General features: G+C 45.2%; 1 protein-coding gene across 4 annotated transcripts in view; it reads left to right on the forward strand.

Moving 5' to 3' along the window:
- USP42 (ubiquitin specific peptidase 42) overlaps nucleotides 1–15,978 on the forward strand; it is a 31,037-nt gene continuing 15,059 nt past the window's right edge. Inside the window, exons 1-10 of one of the 4 annotated variants that reach the window (XM_063315027.1) lie at nucleotides 1–54; nucleotides 9,067–9,313; nucleotides 10,975–11,175; nucleotides 11,885–11,995; nucleotides 12,307–12,409; nucleotides 12,517–12,584; nucleotides 12,702–12,772; nucleotides 13,903–13,985; nucleotides 14,506–14,617; nucleotides 14,950–15,090. In XM_063315027.1, coding sequence (XP_063171097.1) covers nucleotides 9,076–9,313; nucleotides 10,975–11,175; nucleotides 11,885–11,995; nucleotides 12,307–12,409; nucleotides 12,517–12,584; nucleotides 12,702–12,772; nucleotides 13,903–13,985; nucleotides 14,506–14,617; nucleotides 14,950–15,090 — 1,128 coding nt within the window. In that variant the 5' untranslated portion in view covers nucleotides 1–54; nucleotides 9,067–9,075. Of the gene's footprint in view, nucleotides 55–1,474; nucleotides 1,676–4,770; nucleotides 5,662–8,110; nucleotides 8,494–9,066; nucleotides 9,314–10,974; nucleotides 11,176–11,884; nucleotides 11,996–12,306; nucleotides 12,410–12,516; nucleotides 12,585–12,701; nucleotides 12,773–13,902; nucleotides 13,986–14,505; nucleotides 14,618–14,949; nucleotides 15,091–15,978 lie in introns of those variants that run through there. The other 3 variants (XM_063315029.1, XM_063315028.1, XM_063315025.1) reach the window with 3 other exon arrangements.

Consider the following 15,978-nt stretch of genomic DNA (forward strand, 5'->3'; position numbering starts at 1 on the left):
GGCGGGCGGAGCGGGCGGGCTGAGGCCAAGAGCGACCCGGCAGCGCCGAGCCAGGTAACGACGACGGCGACGGCGGCGGCGGCGGGCGGGCGGGCGGCCGGGAGAGGAGAGGCGGGAAGGCAGGCGGGTGGGCGCGCTAGGCCGCCGCCGGCCTGCGCGGCTCGGCCCGCCCCCCTGCTGAGGCGGGAGCGCCCCCTCCGCCTGCCGCCGCCCCCTCTCTGCCTGCCTCCCTCCCCGCCAGGCCCCGCCCACTCCCTCGGCCGCCGCGCTGCCCACCCCCACGCGGCGGCCGGGGGGGCGAAGGTCGCGGGCCCCCCCTGGGGAGGCGGGGGCGTGCACGCGTGGAGCTGGAGGGCCCCCTCCTCCTCCTCCTCCTCCTCCTCCTCCGGGGCTGCGGGGGGAGCCCGGGCAGGGAGGTGTGTCTCCGCGCGCGGGGTGGGGGTCCCTTTCGCGCTCCGGGGCCGTTGGGGGCCCGGGGCCGTGGGGGGCGGGCGCGTGCCTCCCCGCCGGCGTCCCGGCGCCCCCCCGCGGCTTCGGGGAGGAGCGGGCCCCATCCCCGCGCCCCCCTGCGGGCCACTCCGGCCTGCCCCCACCGGCGGTGCCGGCGGCCCTCCGATCCGGCGTGGCGAAAGGGGAAGCCGGCCTTGCTCGCCGGGGATTATGGGCGTTGCAGTCCGGCTCGGGGCAGCCGGGGGTCCCTGAGCCTCCCGCCGGAGGGCCGCCTCTGCTCACCTGCCGCGGCGAACAATAACCGCACCTGGGCCGCGTGGGGGGGGCGGGTGGCGATTCGGCTGGGCGGCGACCCCCTTCCTCCGAGCCGGGAGGGCGAAGTGCGCGAAGTGCGACTTTGCGCGGAGAGCATCTTTGAAAGGCGCCCTCGTGCTTTGCTCCAGGCGCTGCCGGGGGCATCCTGGGGCGCGGATCCATGGCGGGGGGTGGGGGAGCGTGCACGGGCGTGCAAAAGGGTTTGCAGGAAGAAGGCTTGTTGGTGGCTTTGTATAGGCATCTCTCCCTCCTTCCCCCACCCCGCCCGTCTTTGTTTGAGGACTTCTGAATGATTTTCGCTTTTACCTCTTCAGGTTTCCCGCACGGGATGGCTTGGACCCTGTCGCCCCGATTTTGATCCCCCTATATTTTGGGCAAAGGCTGCTTCCCCTTCCTCCAGTTTGTGAGTGGCCTGCGTTGGCTCGCTCCCTGCTTCCACTGTGCCTGATCTTTATTTTGCTTTACTTGCCTTCACTTTTGCCTTCTCCTCCTGTGGCCCAGGCCACCTTCCTGCTTTTGCTGTTGAAGGGGGTGGATTTTAAAGTCACTTGTCATTGGTGTTTCTTCCCTGGCTTGGTTGCCATGGTCACTGCCTCTCAAATGAGTGATTCCTTTACAGTCCTGTCTTCTCTTTCCGCCCCCTGCGTCTGGGAATCAGGCCTTGGTACGGTGGGGATGGAAATTAACTGAGGCCGGTGTCGTGGATTCTCTGTGGCGTCTTAGGCCTGAGTTGGCAGTCTCCTGTTTCTCTCCTTCCCCCTTTGAGGAGAAGGGATGCAGCAGATGCCACTGGATTTGGAAAAGGATGGTAAATCTTTCTCCTGCATGAACATTTGCTGTGAGACATGTTGATATGAAGTTGCTCTTCCTTTAGTGCAAATGATAGAACTCTGGCATGATAAATCCCAAGGTAGTATAATTCAGAATAGGACTGTGAATATGGCTTTTCCTTCCCACTTAGCTTCTCAAGGAAACGTCTGTCAGATGCTCCTGTAATATTAATTTCTAGGACTAAGGGAAATTGGCTCATTATAGATTGTCTGCTTGCTTTCGCTGTGGGCTGATTACTGCTCTGTGCTGCTTTATAGAAATACTAGCCTCGGTTGGCATAAATGATGCCATGAAACTATGACCGTAAATCTACCTTAAAGGTGGCCTTAAACACACAATACTCCTTGCAAGTTAATTGCTTTTTCAGGCAGGTGAAATCAAATCCGTTAAGAGAACCAGTTAACTTAGTTGTAAAACGCTGTGGTTAAACTGAAAGGATTCAGGCAGCAGATCAAAGCTGGAAGAGAGAAAAGAATTAGAAGCTCTTAAAAATAAATCAGTTTGGAATCGTAAGTAGAGGACAGGGCACTGTTTTATGTGAAAATATAACTAGTGGAAGTGGGAGTTTATTGCTAGAAGTTCACACTCATACTCATCTAGGTCCCTAAAATAATTCTAGGTTTCTAATTAGAGATCTAATGGATTTAATCATGGCATTTGCTCTACAAGGTCAGCTGTGTTCTGTTGAGTTCCAGGTACATTTCTTTTCAAAGAGAATGCAAATTGGACAATTAGATACATTTTAAAGTTCAAAGACAAATGTGAACAGTCTACACTGTGATTGTTAAAGGTATTGTTCTTGCTGAGGTTGTGTAAAAATAAATTTTAAAACTGTATTGCAGTTCTGCTTCCAGTTCTCATTAGTTGGGCTACCTCTGTATATTTTTGATTAGTGTAGTAAGTATAGAACTGCCGGATTTTAACAGAGGTGTGCTTTAATGCAAGGAGTCAGTAGTGTGCCAGTTACTTTATGATAGTCCTACAGTTTTGCACTTCCCATTCCCTGCACAAAAGGCTCCTCTCTGTAGCGCAGTAGTTCATGCCTGGGCAGCTTTCTTATCCAGCTTGAGCCTCCATGTAGAAACAATAAATATGCACCTGTAAGGGTATTGTGTTTGTGGTGTATGTACTGAGCATCAGATTATGGGGAGATGCCGTATTACAATATTTCAAATGATAGCCATGAGATATTCAAGCATTTTTTCTTAGTAAAGTGTAGGGACAATTGTCACATGTTAACTAGTCCAGATAAAGGCATACAGGGAATTTGGTGACGGGAGGGTTAACTGGAGTTATGCATGGAAGTTACAGAGAAGTAGAAAAGGCGACTAAAATGCTCATGTTTATCCTTGTTTACATTGATGATGCTCATCTAGCTACAATGCTGTCATGTATTCTTAGAAGTACAAGAGGGGGAACTGCCGTATACTTGATCCAACTACCATTAGCACATTAGCCCAGTATTGTCCCCTTTGAGGGTGTCTCTTCAGGGATTTCATTAAGGTCTTTCCCTTCAGCTCATACTAGATCCTTCTACTGGACCCCAGGGATTGGGCCTCCTACATCCAGTGCATGTGGCTTGCTTCTGGGTTCCCCCATCCTAGTTTTAAGAAATTACTTGTCTCCCCATATCATAATAAAGAGTCCAATGGATTAAAGACCATTTGTATGTTGTCCTAAACTCTTAATACAGTGTTTCTCAACCTTGCTGGCTGGGGAATTCTGGGAGTTGAAGTCCACATGTCTTAAAGTTGCCAAGGTTGAGAAACACTGCTCTATTATATTTAATTTGATTTTATGGGGGCCTTTTGAGAGGCTGGTGGCTGCAGCACAGCCTCTCAACTTGCTGTAGGGGTTCAGGAGGTTGACGTCACAACAAGAGGTGTGACTGAAAATGTTAAGCTGCTTTGGCGGGGTGGGATTTAAGGATACGAACAGGAATGAGAGGCTTTTGGAGGCAAACCATTATGACCCCCACTCTTAAAAACCCTCCATACTGGTCATGGCAGGGGAGGCTTAATGGTGGCTGTGAATCTTGGAGAAAATTCACCACCATCCCAAGCGTTAAGTACACAAAAACAGCCAAAATCACATTGTGCAAATCCAGCCATTTTGATAGTGTAATATTTGGGTGCTGGGGGGTCACAGATTATTGGTCTAGTGGTTAAGGCAATGGGCTAGAAACCAGGAGGCTGTGGGTTCTAGTCCCGCCTTAGGCATGAAAGCCGGCTGGGTGACCTTGGGCCAGTCCCTCCCTCAGCCCAAGAGCCAATCAGGCGTGGCAGGAGAGTTCTAGTCCCGCCTTAGGCAGGAAAGCCGGCTGGGTGACCTTGGGACAGTCCCTCCCTCTCTGCTCAACCCACCTCACAGGGTTGCTGTTGTGGGGAAAATAGGAGGAGGAAGGAGTATTAGGTATGTTCGCCACCTTGAGTTATTTATAAAAATAATGAAGGTGGGGTAAAAATTAAATAAATTTATGGCTTGGTGGAACTTGTGAACCAGGTTAGTAGGGCTTGTTCAGGAAACCATGGTTTAAAAACAATCGCTAGGTGTGATGTTTGAAGCGTATCTTCTGTTTCGTCCTGCTCCTTCTCAGGCAGCTGCCACACAGGTGTGGTACGAGGATACACACGCAGGGCCCGCTTTTGGCTAAGGCTCGGCAGCGGAAGCTCAGGGAGTGCCAACTTCCAAATCATTCTAAAAATGCAAACCTTTGCATCGGCGGGAAGCAGCAAGGCCAATCAATGTGGCCTGAGGGCGCCATATACCCTTCAGCCGGCACTGCATAGGTGTATTCTTCCTCCTCCCACTTCATGCAGAATCATATGTGAAACTCGCGGCATGGCCAGTTAACCAGTGGCCTTTTAAAGTCCTTTCTGATTGCTCCTGAAAAAAGGAGTGTGAAATACTTGGGCTAGTAGCTTAACTTTCTTCCAGTTTTCCATCAGAGACTTCTCACAAGAAAGCTAATCTCTAGTCAATCGAAGAGAGTCAGCCCTGTCTGAGGCCAGTTCACTTGGGAGGGTGGTCTGGCCCTAAATGAATTTGCACAGACCGGTGGAATCCCTTGTCACCCATTCATTTCATTGGATGGTGGGGTCTTTTAAGCCTGTCTGTCAGAAAGCAAGCCCAGAAATCACGTAACAGTTACTGTGCATGTGGCTTTTAACTCCCTCTCAGTTACTGTAGCTGATTAAGAGAGGAAAATATTTCCTTTTACCTGATTCATCAGTTGTTTGTTTTTGAGGGAAGGCCATGTTTACTGTAGCTTGATTTTCAGTCTTTCCTTTGCTACCCTTTTCCTTTTGACCATTTTTGTCACATTTTGCACCCTTCTTTCCTACAAGAGAATCCCACTCCTCCAGGAATGTACCCTTTGTCTGGATTCCCATCTGCAGGCAAATTATCTGAGCAGTTGACAATTCTGAGTTCTCTCTTATTGCCAGCTTTGCTCCAGGCACCTCTGGAATGATGTACTATGCCTGTAGTTTATTGTCATCCAAATGAATTTTGGCTTGTTGTCTTCTTTGCTGATGTGTTTTTTCCCCTTTTCTGTAAACAAATCTGGAGATGACTTGCAAGGGAACTCTTAACCAGCAATCCCCGTAATAGGCTTGTTTGTAAAACAAGGGACATCTTACCTTACCTCTTTCCCTTCTCTTTGTATATTGTACCTTTCCTAGTTAATGGGAAAAAGAGAATTCTGCTTAAGATGTGCTTTCATTGCTATTCAAATTAAGAACAAACAGCCACATGCAGGAAATGAGTAAATACTTGAGCATGTTGGTGCAGAGGCTCCTTTCTCAGTGTGATTTTTGTTCTATGATTGTGCAATTTCGGTAATTTTAGCTTTATAATTCCGTGAAGGAAATGAGTTTTAATAGGGACTTCTGGGAATGTGTGGTTTTTCTAGAGCAGGAGAGCTGTTAAATGTTACTTTATTTAATCTTGTGCATGTAAAAACGCTTGCAGTATTTATCCATTCTCAGTCAAACCACGGGCTTTATTAGACGAGCATCAGGAGGTTGTGAGGACTTAAAGTGTTGCTGATTTCACAGTAAGAATGTAAGAAGCTGCCTTTCAGTGGACCAGATCATTGGTCTTTCTAGCCCATGTTTGAACACAATCAAAGGGTGTCTTTCCAAGATTTCTGGAGTTTTTCCAGCTCAACCTGGAGATGCTAGATTCTGGAAATGGACTTTCTACATGGAAAGGAGGTATTCTGCTAGTGAACCAGGATCTTTTCCTTGTAACTGCAAAGAGATTAATTTCAGGAAATTGTCATTTGTATTGAAATGAGAAAGCACTTCATCGTGCAATGGCTTAAAAGTTGGGCTACAACCTGGAACAAATTCTCACCCCCACATGAAGTTTACTGGTAACCTGGGAGCAGTCACCCCTCAGTTTACCTTCATGGAAGTGAATTATTATAAGGAGTAATTCCATTTCAGCCTTCTTTTTTTCAGCCCCAGGGCCTGCTCCAAACAGCTTAAATAATAATGGAATAGGCTTAAAACAAGGAGTAACCCTTAACTGCCTCCCCACCCCAATCAGAAAAAATGGGAAATAGTTTGTAACACAAGCAAGCTTATACAAGTTGGTTTTACTGTTGGTTCTTCAGCTTTGAAAAATGCAACACCATGACGGTTATTTTATGCAGTATATTTTAGCTTTAGTGGGCCAGTGTCCCTTTGAGTAACAACCAGAGTGCCTTCTCCAGACAGCAGTATGATTGCAGCTTTGTGTGTTTCTTCATCCTTCTCAGCATTCATTCGTTCGACGTGTGTGTGTGTATTATTGCAGTGTGCTCTACATGGGCTACCCTTGAAGCTCATCTGAAGGCTACAGCTGGTCCAAAATGCAGTGGGACAAGCAGTAATGGGCACTCCTCATTATGCCCATGTGTCATTGTTGCTTTGTGTGCTGCGTTGGTTACCGGTTGGGTTCCGAGTGCAATTCAAGGTGTTGGCTGTCACCTCTAAAGCCCTTCATGACATGATTGATTCATTATGTGACATCCAGTTGGTGCCAACTCTTAGCGATCACTTAGATAGATTTTCTCTCTTACAATCTTTGGAACATCTTGCCCCTGGAGCTGAGGCAGGCCCCTTCACTCCTGACCTTCCGGAAGGCCCTGAAGACTTGGTTCTGCTGTCTCGCTTGGGGCGGGAAGGTGGGTAGTCATTCTTTGGGGTGGCTCATGCCTTAGAGCCCCTCCCACCGGATTGGAATTTTTATAGCCACTTGGATTCTATATTTATTTATTTTGTATTTTATATTTGTAACTTGTTTTTATTTTTATGGGATTTTAACGTTTATTGTTATAGTATTAATTTCATTGTAAACCGCTCAGAGTCCCTCTTTTGGGGGAGATGGGCAGTAACAAAATTTGAATAATAAATAAATAAAATCTGTCCCCAGCCTGGTCCTTCAGGTCTTCCAACAGTGCACCCATCACCGCTGTAACTGAGTCCCTCCACCTTACTGCTGGTCATCCTCTTCTCTTTCCTTCCACCTTTCCGAACATTAGAACCTTTTCCAAAGAGCTAGGTCTTCACATAATGTATCCAAAGCGTAATAATTTGAGGCTGGTTATTTGTGCCTCGGGTGAGAACTCTGGGTTGATTTATTTGACAATCCGTTTGTTCTGTTGGCTGTCCATGGGATTCTCAGAGTCTTCTCCAACACCAGAGTTCAAAAGCATCAAAACTCTTTCTATCCTGGTTCTTCAAAGTCCCAACTTTTGCTTTCACAGGGAATATCATTGCTTGCGCTATTCTGAACTTTGTAAGTGAAGAGACATCATGGCATTTGAATATCTTTTCCGAGGCCTTCATGGCTGCTCTACCAAGTGCTAAACTGTGGCCTGTTTCTTCTCTGCTTGTTCCTTTACTATTGATGGTTGAGCCTAAAAGTCAGAAGCTATCTGCCACTTCAATATCTTCACTGTCAATTCTAAGGCTGGTGGTTGTTCCTGTTGTCATGAGTTCGGTCTTCTTTATATTTAATATGAGTCCCATTTTTTCACTGTGCTCCTTGACTTTTATTTGAGTGATCACCTGTATCCAATTGTTTCTGCCCATCCTGTATGATCAGGCAGAGTAGGTGCATTCCGGGTCCCTTCGGTTAAATGTTGTTATCTTGCAACTGAGGAAGCATGAATTCTTTTCTGTAGCACCTGCCCTCTGGAGCAGCTTCCTCCCAGAGATGCATACAGCTCCCACTCATCAAATGTTCTGGAAGTCTCTGTTCCCAGGGCTGGGGTTGGGGTATTTGTGGAGTCCCTGGCCATTTTTTTTCAGGATGTTATTTATGTGGTTTTGTCTGGACACTCATGTTCCTTTTTTTTTTTTTTTTTGATTACATATTCTTTTTAAGAATTGTAAGCTGCCCACAGAGCCTTTTTGGAGTCAGGTTGCCCCGAAACCCAATAAATAAATCAACCAACCAACCAATCCACAAATTGTGACTCTGGGTAGCTAAAATAGGGGTAAAATAGAAAGACTTTTAAAGGGAAAAAGCCAAGAAAAATAAAAAGAACACCGACTATAGTTACAACCAACCACGGTCATATTCCCCACCTCTACAAAACGGGCTCATCCCGACACTGTATGTGATCCAAAGGCAGCTGTGCATCACTTTTGTCTTTTGGCCTGAGCATCAGAGGGAAATGTGACCTCCACTGCATCAGTGTTCCAAATGGGGGCAGTGCTGTCCTTGGGGAAATTGGCAGAATGTTAGGTTGGCCAGTAAAACTTGGAGGCTTGCGTTATTGTAGATGCTGAATTGATTTAATTTTCTCTGGCGACCAGTAAACCTAGCTATGTCACCATCTGGTTTCACAGATATTGCCACCACTTCTTTGAGTGAATGGAATTAATTATATTGGCTCAAAGGGTGAGGAGGTAGCTGTGCGTTTTATATTATTTTATTGATTTTACTAAGTCACAAGTCATACAGATATCCCCAACTAAGTTTGTATTGTCTGGTTGCAATTCGTTTTTGTTTTTTGGTTATGAAGCCGGCGTGTGTCGGGTTTTTTGTTTTGTTTTTTAAAGAATGCTATTTTAAAATCAATACCACCATAAGTTGTTGGAGGAGCTAATGCTACCACGTAGCCATGAGATATAGTTTTCATAAGCTTTAGCTAGGTGGTTTTTTTTTTCTTTTAATGCCTGCTGCTCCTTCAAAACTATTAGAAGGCTTTCAGTAGCCAGAGTACTACAAAACAATATGATAATGCATTTCTTCCATCTGAAAGATTCGCCTCTCTTTGGCTGGTTTTCCTTCATGGAGGAAAAGAGACCATGTGTTCTCTTCTTCCTTTAAATGAGCTGAATTCTCTATTCTCACCTTGCTGGCTGAGTAGTTCTCTGAAATCGAGAACAGCTGGAAATGAGTACTGAATAAGGACTGCTCTGCTTTGCCTGCCATGCGCTAAAGATTCCCCCCCACCCTTTTCTTTTCCAGAGATGAACCATGACCATAGTTGACAAGACGTCTGAGTCCTCAAAGCCCTCGGCTTCTGAGAAGCAGCCCTTCAGCTCCGTGGCACCAGCTTCCGGTGATATGGACTCAGGCACTACAGGATGGGGCGCTGTGTCGTCTTCGTTAGAAGCTCCGAAACACAAGATCTCCTTGGGACCAGTGCCAGGAGCTGCAGTCTATTCCAGTGCATCAGGACCAGATAAATGCAAGCCTTCCGCCAAAGAGCTGTGTAAGTTCCAGACACTGTTTAAAAGCACGGGCCAACCCTTTTTAATGGTTATCGCTACACAGCAGTTTGCAAAAGCTATTCTCGGTGATTCTCAGTTCTTCTTCTTTCATACCAAAATAAAACGAGGTGCTTAGGATAACACCATCCAACAGGGTTTACAGAGGCAAAGAACCTTTTAAAAAAAAGTTACAGTACACCTGTTTCTCAAGTGGATTTCTAGCTTTTTATCAACTTCCTGTGGCACATGCTTTGCTATCTATAGTGCCAAGTTGCTAGAAAAATGATTAAAAAATAAGTGGTAAAGGCAGCCCTTCACACCACCCCAGAGGTACGGGATCCAGGATGGGCCGCATTCTGACCTAGAAATCGGTCTGGTGGTCTTGGTTGCAGTGACTTAATTCCACGGTTTCCATTTTCATTTGCATACGTCTTGGGGCTTTGGAATAAGTCACACCAACATCCAGCTGGAAACTGGAAGGTAAATTTGAGCCATGAAACTTGAATTGGAAGTTACTTTTGCGTATAATATTATGCTCTTGGCTAGCTGGCCATATAAAACAACCCATTAATATACAGCCTGTAACTCCTTTGTAAATGAAGCTTTAAGTATCTGCTCTGGGGACTGATTCATATGCTGTGCATCACCTCAGGCCCTTTTTTATATTGGGTGACCTCTTGGTAGCCAAGGAAAAAACATCCTGTGAGCCAGCACCATTTCCTGACTCCCTGGCAAAGTTCAGTGTGCCACTTCCTGAGGGTGAAGTGTGCAGGAGGGGGAATGTGGGGGGGAATATATTCCCACGCACAGGGAAGTGATGCACTTAAATTACTTGTTTTGCCTGGCTGCATCCCAGGAGGCAAGAGCTACTCTCACATTCCTCTTGCAGAGACCAAGCTCCGCTACCAGGTCATTCCGATTTATAAGGTAAGCCAAACCCTGCAGATGTACGTGACTTGCATAGCCTTTCCTTCCGAAAATGGATTGTGATTGTTGCAACAGTCAGTGTGCAAAGGTGTATTTCACACACACACACCCAAAGATGCTCCCCGCTGAATGGGAGAGCAGATCTCTATATTTTATCATTGCATGAAATTCATTTTTAAAAAAAGGAAATGGGTAGCAAGCACGCACCATCAAGTATTCCTTCCTGCGTGTTTGAGAAGAGAAATGCTTTTCCTCAGAAAATCTCCACTGAGTGCATATGTGCCTCCTCTAAAACTAAAGGACATATTTCTTCAAATTTCTGTTTCCTTAATGTTCATCTTTATGCTGTCTAATATATTAATAAAAGAAGCCACATCTTTTGCTGTAATACAGAAAAAAGAAAAAAGGTTAGCAAAGTATTTACCATAAATTGAAAAGGGGGAAATAAAAAAAAAGTGACAAAATAGATTCTGCCACAATAAATTTGCTAGCTTTAAGACCTGAATGTGACACTCTGAATTGTTTTCACTTTAAGGGACTAATCCAGCTATTCTTCTGATCGCCTTATTAATTAACGTCAGAGTTTTTCAGCCCTTCTTTCAACTGGAGTTCCCCAGGTGCCTAGTTTATCCAGGAAAAGGGAAGGGGAACCATCCTGTGATTGGCTTTTGAATTATGCCTTTGCCTAATCTTTTTGTATAACCATAATTATTTCCTGATCTCTAATTTCTGATAGCTATCGGTGATGGGATTGCAGCGCCCCAGAAGGTCCTCTTTCCGGCAGAGAAGATCTGCTTAAAATGGCAAAAGATGCATCGAGTTGGAGCTGGTCTCCAAAATCTTGGCAACACTTGTTTCCTGAACTCCGCTCTGCAATGTCTGACATACACCCCTCCCCTTGCCAATTACATGCTTTCCTATGAACACTCCAAAACCTGTGAGTATGTTTCATAACATTTTTCCCCTAAACATTTGAAAAAGGAAGTCTGAGCTGAAATGCATATTCTTCAAAGGGTGGTTCAGTCTGGGCTTGGCTCTGTTTTTTTCCCCCCAAATATGCAGGAACAGCAAGGCAAATATTTCTATACAGAGGAGCTACTCCAAGTCTATGTTTTGCTAAATATTTTCACAGATGTATATGTCACAGATAGAATTGCCTTGCTTTCTCAGGATGCTGCAATTTTAATGTACTGTTTATTTATTCAATCAATCGGTGATCATTCATATTGTAATGGTATGTGGGAAAGACCTTGGGAGACTAGGCCCAGAGATGCTGCCTAGGGAACGGTCAGATAAGAGAGGGCACAGCCCACAGCTGCACAATGGGTGGAGCAAGAGGCTCAGAAGGGACCCTCCCTAGTTTCTGGGGCTGTAAAAGAGATGGTGGGAGATTTGTACTTTCAGACTTGCGAGATTCTGTCCATGTAGCCTAAGAATAAGGTAGAATTAGCTCATCTGGTTGTGTTTCCTGTCTGGTCCACCTGGTAAGGCTGACACATATTGTGTTGGCTCTTACACGACCCCAGTCTCTTCCTCCTCCCCCTTTGTTTATTGTGGGGATTAACATTGCCAGAAGTATTGTCCTGTTTCTCAAGTACGGAGATACCATAACGGGATATAACTTTTTCTTTTTTTTTTGCATGCAGGTCACGAACAAGGATTTTGCATGATGTGCACCATGCAAGGTCACATCAACCAGGCTTTTTCTAATTCCGGCACTGTCATCAAGCCGATGCCTGTCATAAACGATCTTAGACGTAAGGCTCTATCGATGTTGGCACGGGTGCACGCAGAGGGTTTTGACCCGCACTTGGCCCCCACAGCCACTGAGCTAAACACGGGGGCTAAGTGGTGTGTTTTGACTGCTCTATCATACTGGGGATCTTTGATCCTTTGGACTCCCCCCCAAATAGCCCCCCCAGAGGAGTTACATTCTGCCTCTAATAGGCTACTGTGTCTCTGGAAGGGGGTTGGTGCAGCTTAATAGGCCTGATCTGCACTTCGGTTTTTATTTTCTTACAACAGCTGTCGTAAAATATATAATGCGACTTTCTCCTTTACTTGCTAGGAATAGCAAAACATTTCCGTTTTGGCAATCAAGAAGATGCGCATGAATTCCTAAGGTACACTGTTGACGCTATGCAGAAAGCATGTCTGAATGGTAGCAACAAGTAAGCGGCAACCTATGCTTCTTTTCTTGATGGGTGATTTCCATCCCTAGACCGATAGGTGGGTTTTTAATGTTTATGTTTGATCTACCCCTGTAACTTATTTCTAGATTGGACAGACATACCCAGGCGACCACCTTCATTCATCAGATATTTGGAGGATATCTCAGATCTAGAGGTACACCCCTAACTAGCTCCCTTCTCTGAATATTTCTTAAAGTTCATTGAGGATATCGAATATTCTGATTTTTCCTTTCATAATATGTTCAACCTGCTCCTTTTCTTTTAATTGCAGTAAAATGCATGAATTGCAAAGGTGTTTCAGATACCTTTGATCCGTATCTGGATATTACATTGGAAATAAAGGTACACTTTCGTTTTCTTTGGTGCTTTGTTTTGGGTTTTTTTTTTTTTTGCAAATTCTTAATGACACTTAGCACAATGCATTTGATGCAGAAAATCCCAGGCGTGAATGGCTGAGGAAATGCAGGCCTTATTTTTACTTTGCAGGTGAAAATATAAAAGCATTGTCATCGGTCAAGACATAACTGTCTATATGACTGAGGACCCCTGTTCCTGAGGCTATTTTGTCACACTTGCTTGCAAGGACAAATGTAGACGTTTTCCCCATACTTGTAAGCACCAGTGACATCCTGCTGGACCAGACCAAAACAGCCATCTAATCTAACCCCTGATATCCCAGAGTGATGCTTCCTCTTATCATTCCCATTAGGAATGGGATCTAAAAGAATGGGGCATTTTTTCTGTTGTTGCCCTCTTCTCCACCACAGTAGCTATAGCTAGCTATTCCATGGCAATATGCCTCAGATCCTGAGGGATTCCAGTGGTTCACAGATGAATATTCCGTAATTTTTCTCCTTCTAAACTCAGGACTCTTGCCCCTCCTTCTAACAATGGATTCCATTTCTTTAGTAAGGCTTTGTATGAAGAATGTTTTATTCTTCTTACGCCCCCATTTAAAACCTTGGAAATTCCATTACTGTGTTACTGGGCAGAGGGGATACAGAGAAAGGATATGGAGAATTTATTCTGCAAAATCAATGGTGGTAAAGCATTAGATAGCTGGAAAGCGTTCTGTCTGTTTAGAGCAGTGTTTCTCCACCTTGGGCACTGGAAGATGTATGGACTTCAACTCCCAGAATTCCCCAGCCAGCATGGCTGGCTAGGGAATTCTGGGAGTTGAAGTCCACACCTCTTAAAGTTGCCAAGGTTGAGAAACACTGGTTTAGAGTGAGGCTGCACCCCATTTTTAGGCCAAGAGATACCCTTGTTCTTGAGTTAATCTGGCCAGGGGTGCTCTGGAAAAAGTAGGTGGGGGCTTTCTCTGGGTCACAGCAAGACTTTTGAGGTATTCCAGTTGTCCACCGCTGCCACAAAGATCCCAGCCAGACCTAGTGCTATTGTGAGTATTTGTACTGAATTATTTGCTTGTGACCGCTCCCAGCAAGTTTTTTCCCCCCCCCCTTTTCTTTCAGTCAGCTCAAAGTGTCAACAAAGCTCTGGAGCAGTTTGTCAAGCCCGAACAGCTGGATGGTGAAAATGCCTATAAATGTAGCAAGTAAGAGGGAGAATTAATATGTTCTATAATTCCTAGGCTGATTGTTCTTGTGTGTCTTGCATGGTTACAAAACCCCACATTTAACACTAAACAGGTTTTGCTATGGTATAGTTTATTTAGCAAGGCATGGTATGTATGTCTTGTCTTTTTTGCCCTGTGTTTGCTTCCTAAATGCGCGTGTCCTACTTAGAGGAAAATCTTAGAGGGAAATGAAAAGGCTTCCTCCTACCCCACCCCACCCCACCCCCGGCAAACTAGGGCAGTGTTTTTCAAACTTGGCTACTTCAAGATGTGTGGACTTCAACCTGTTGCCAAGTTTGAAAAACACTGCCCTGGGGGAATATTGAAGGAGGTGAGCCTAGGTGTAGAAGGAAGAGTAATGTGTTGGCTCCTCTTCCATGTTTTTAAGCAAATCTAAACCTGTTTGAAACACAAATTCCCAACAGAAAGTAGTTGCATGAACTTCAGGAAATGCTCCATACGAGGGGGGGAAAAGTCTTAAATCTCCCTTATGTTTTAGGTGTAAAAAAATGGTTCCTGCATCCAAGCGGTTTACGATACATCGGGCTTCAAATGTCCTCACCTTGTCCCTCAAACGGTTTGCAAATTTCAGTGGTGGCAAAATCACAAAGGTAAAAAATGAACTTCCGTGATTCATAGCGTAGCCTTAGCAATATGAATGATAAAGACTTGAAAGTACACCACGCTGTATAGGATTAAACCAGGCAGAGGACTGTATAAAAATGGTTTTGAGTAAATGAACAGTGCTTGGGGGGGCAGGGGGGGCTGTTGGATGCTCAAGGTAACCAACTTGTGGTATTTTCACAAACATAATTGTGTGAACTGATGTCCTCTGTAGAGACAAATATAAAAAATTAACTTTTATGAGGTTGCTTCTCGCTCTGTGTTTTTTTAAACTGGATTTGATATGCAAACTCAGAAGTACCTCTCTTGTCTGGTTTAGGAGGTGAAATACCCAGAGTATTTAGATGTCCGACCATACATGTCCCAACCAAATGGAGAACCAATAATTTATGCACTTTACGCAGTGCTAGTCCATACGGGCTTCAGCTGTCACGCTGGACATTACTACTGCTACATAAAGGTAAACGCTTGTTGTGTTTCCCATCTCACTGTTTCCAGCCGTTAAAGAAGGTGTGTCAGAGCAGGTGTTGTTGTTGTTTATTCGTTTAGTCGCTTCCGACTCTTCGTGACTTCATGGACCAGCCCACGCCAGAGCTTCCTGTCGGTCGTCAACACCCCCAGCTCCCCCAGGGACGAGTCCGTCACCTCTAGAATACCATCCATCCATCTTGCCTTTGGTCGGCCCCTCTTCCTTTTGCCCCCCACTCTCCCCAGCATCAGCATCTTCTCCAGGGTGTCCTGTCTTCTCATTAGGTGGCCAAAGTATTTCAGTTTTGCCTTTAATATCATTCCCTCCAGTGAGCAGTCTGGCTTTATTTCCTGGAGGATGGACTGGTTTGATCTTCTTGCAGTCCAAGGCACTCTCAGAATTTTCCTCCAACACCACAGTTCAAAAGCATCTATCTTCCTTCTCTCAGCCTTCCTTATGGTCCAGCTCTCGCAGCCATATGTTACTACGGGGAACACCATTGCTTTAACTATGCGGACCTTTGTTGTCAGTGTGAGGTCTCTGCTCTTAACTACAGAGCAGGTGACCGTTCTGTAATAATTGGTTACAATTTGAAATGGGTGATGGCAATGGAAAGCAGTACAAACTCTTATCCCAGCGAAGTAAGAACAGTTGATTCCACTAATCCATTACTTTGAATACATTGTTATGCGAAGTACTAAACATAAACCTGCATAAAATGTAAACACCTACATCCCAAATCATATGGGGGTGATCCTTGTGCCCTGAAATACTTAGATGTCTAATATATACAGTACATCATTTCAGATTTGTTCGGTCTCATTTATTATTTTATCTTTTCTTTTCATCAAGGCGTTCAAAGCAGCATTTGTCCTTTTT

This window comes from Candoia aspera, chromosome 14, assembly GCF_035149785.1.
Source record: "Candoia aspera isolate rCanAsp1 chromosome 14, rCanAsp1.hap2, whole genome shotgun sequence".
Taxonomy (NCBI): domain Eukaryota; kingdom Metazoa; phylum Chordata; class Lepidosauria; order Squamata; family Boidae; genus Candoia; species Candoia aspera.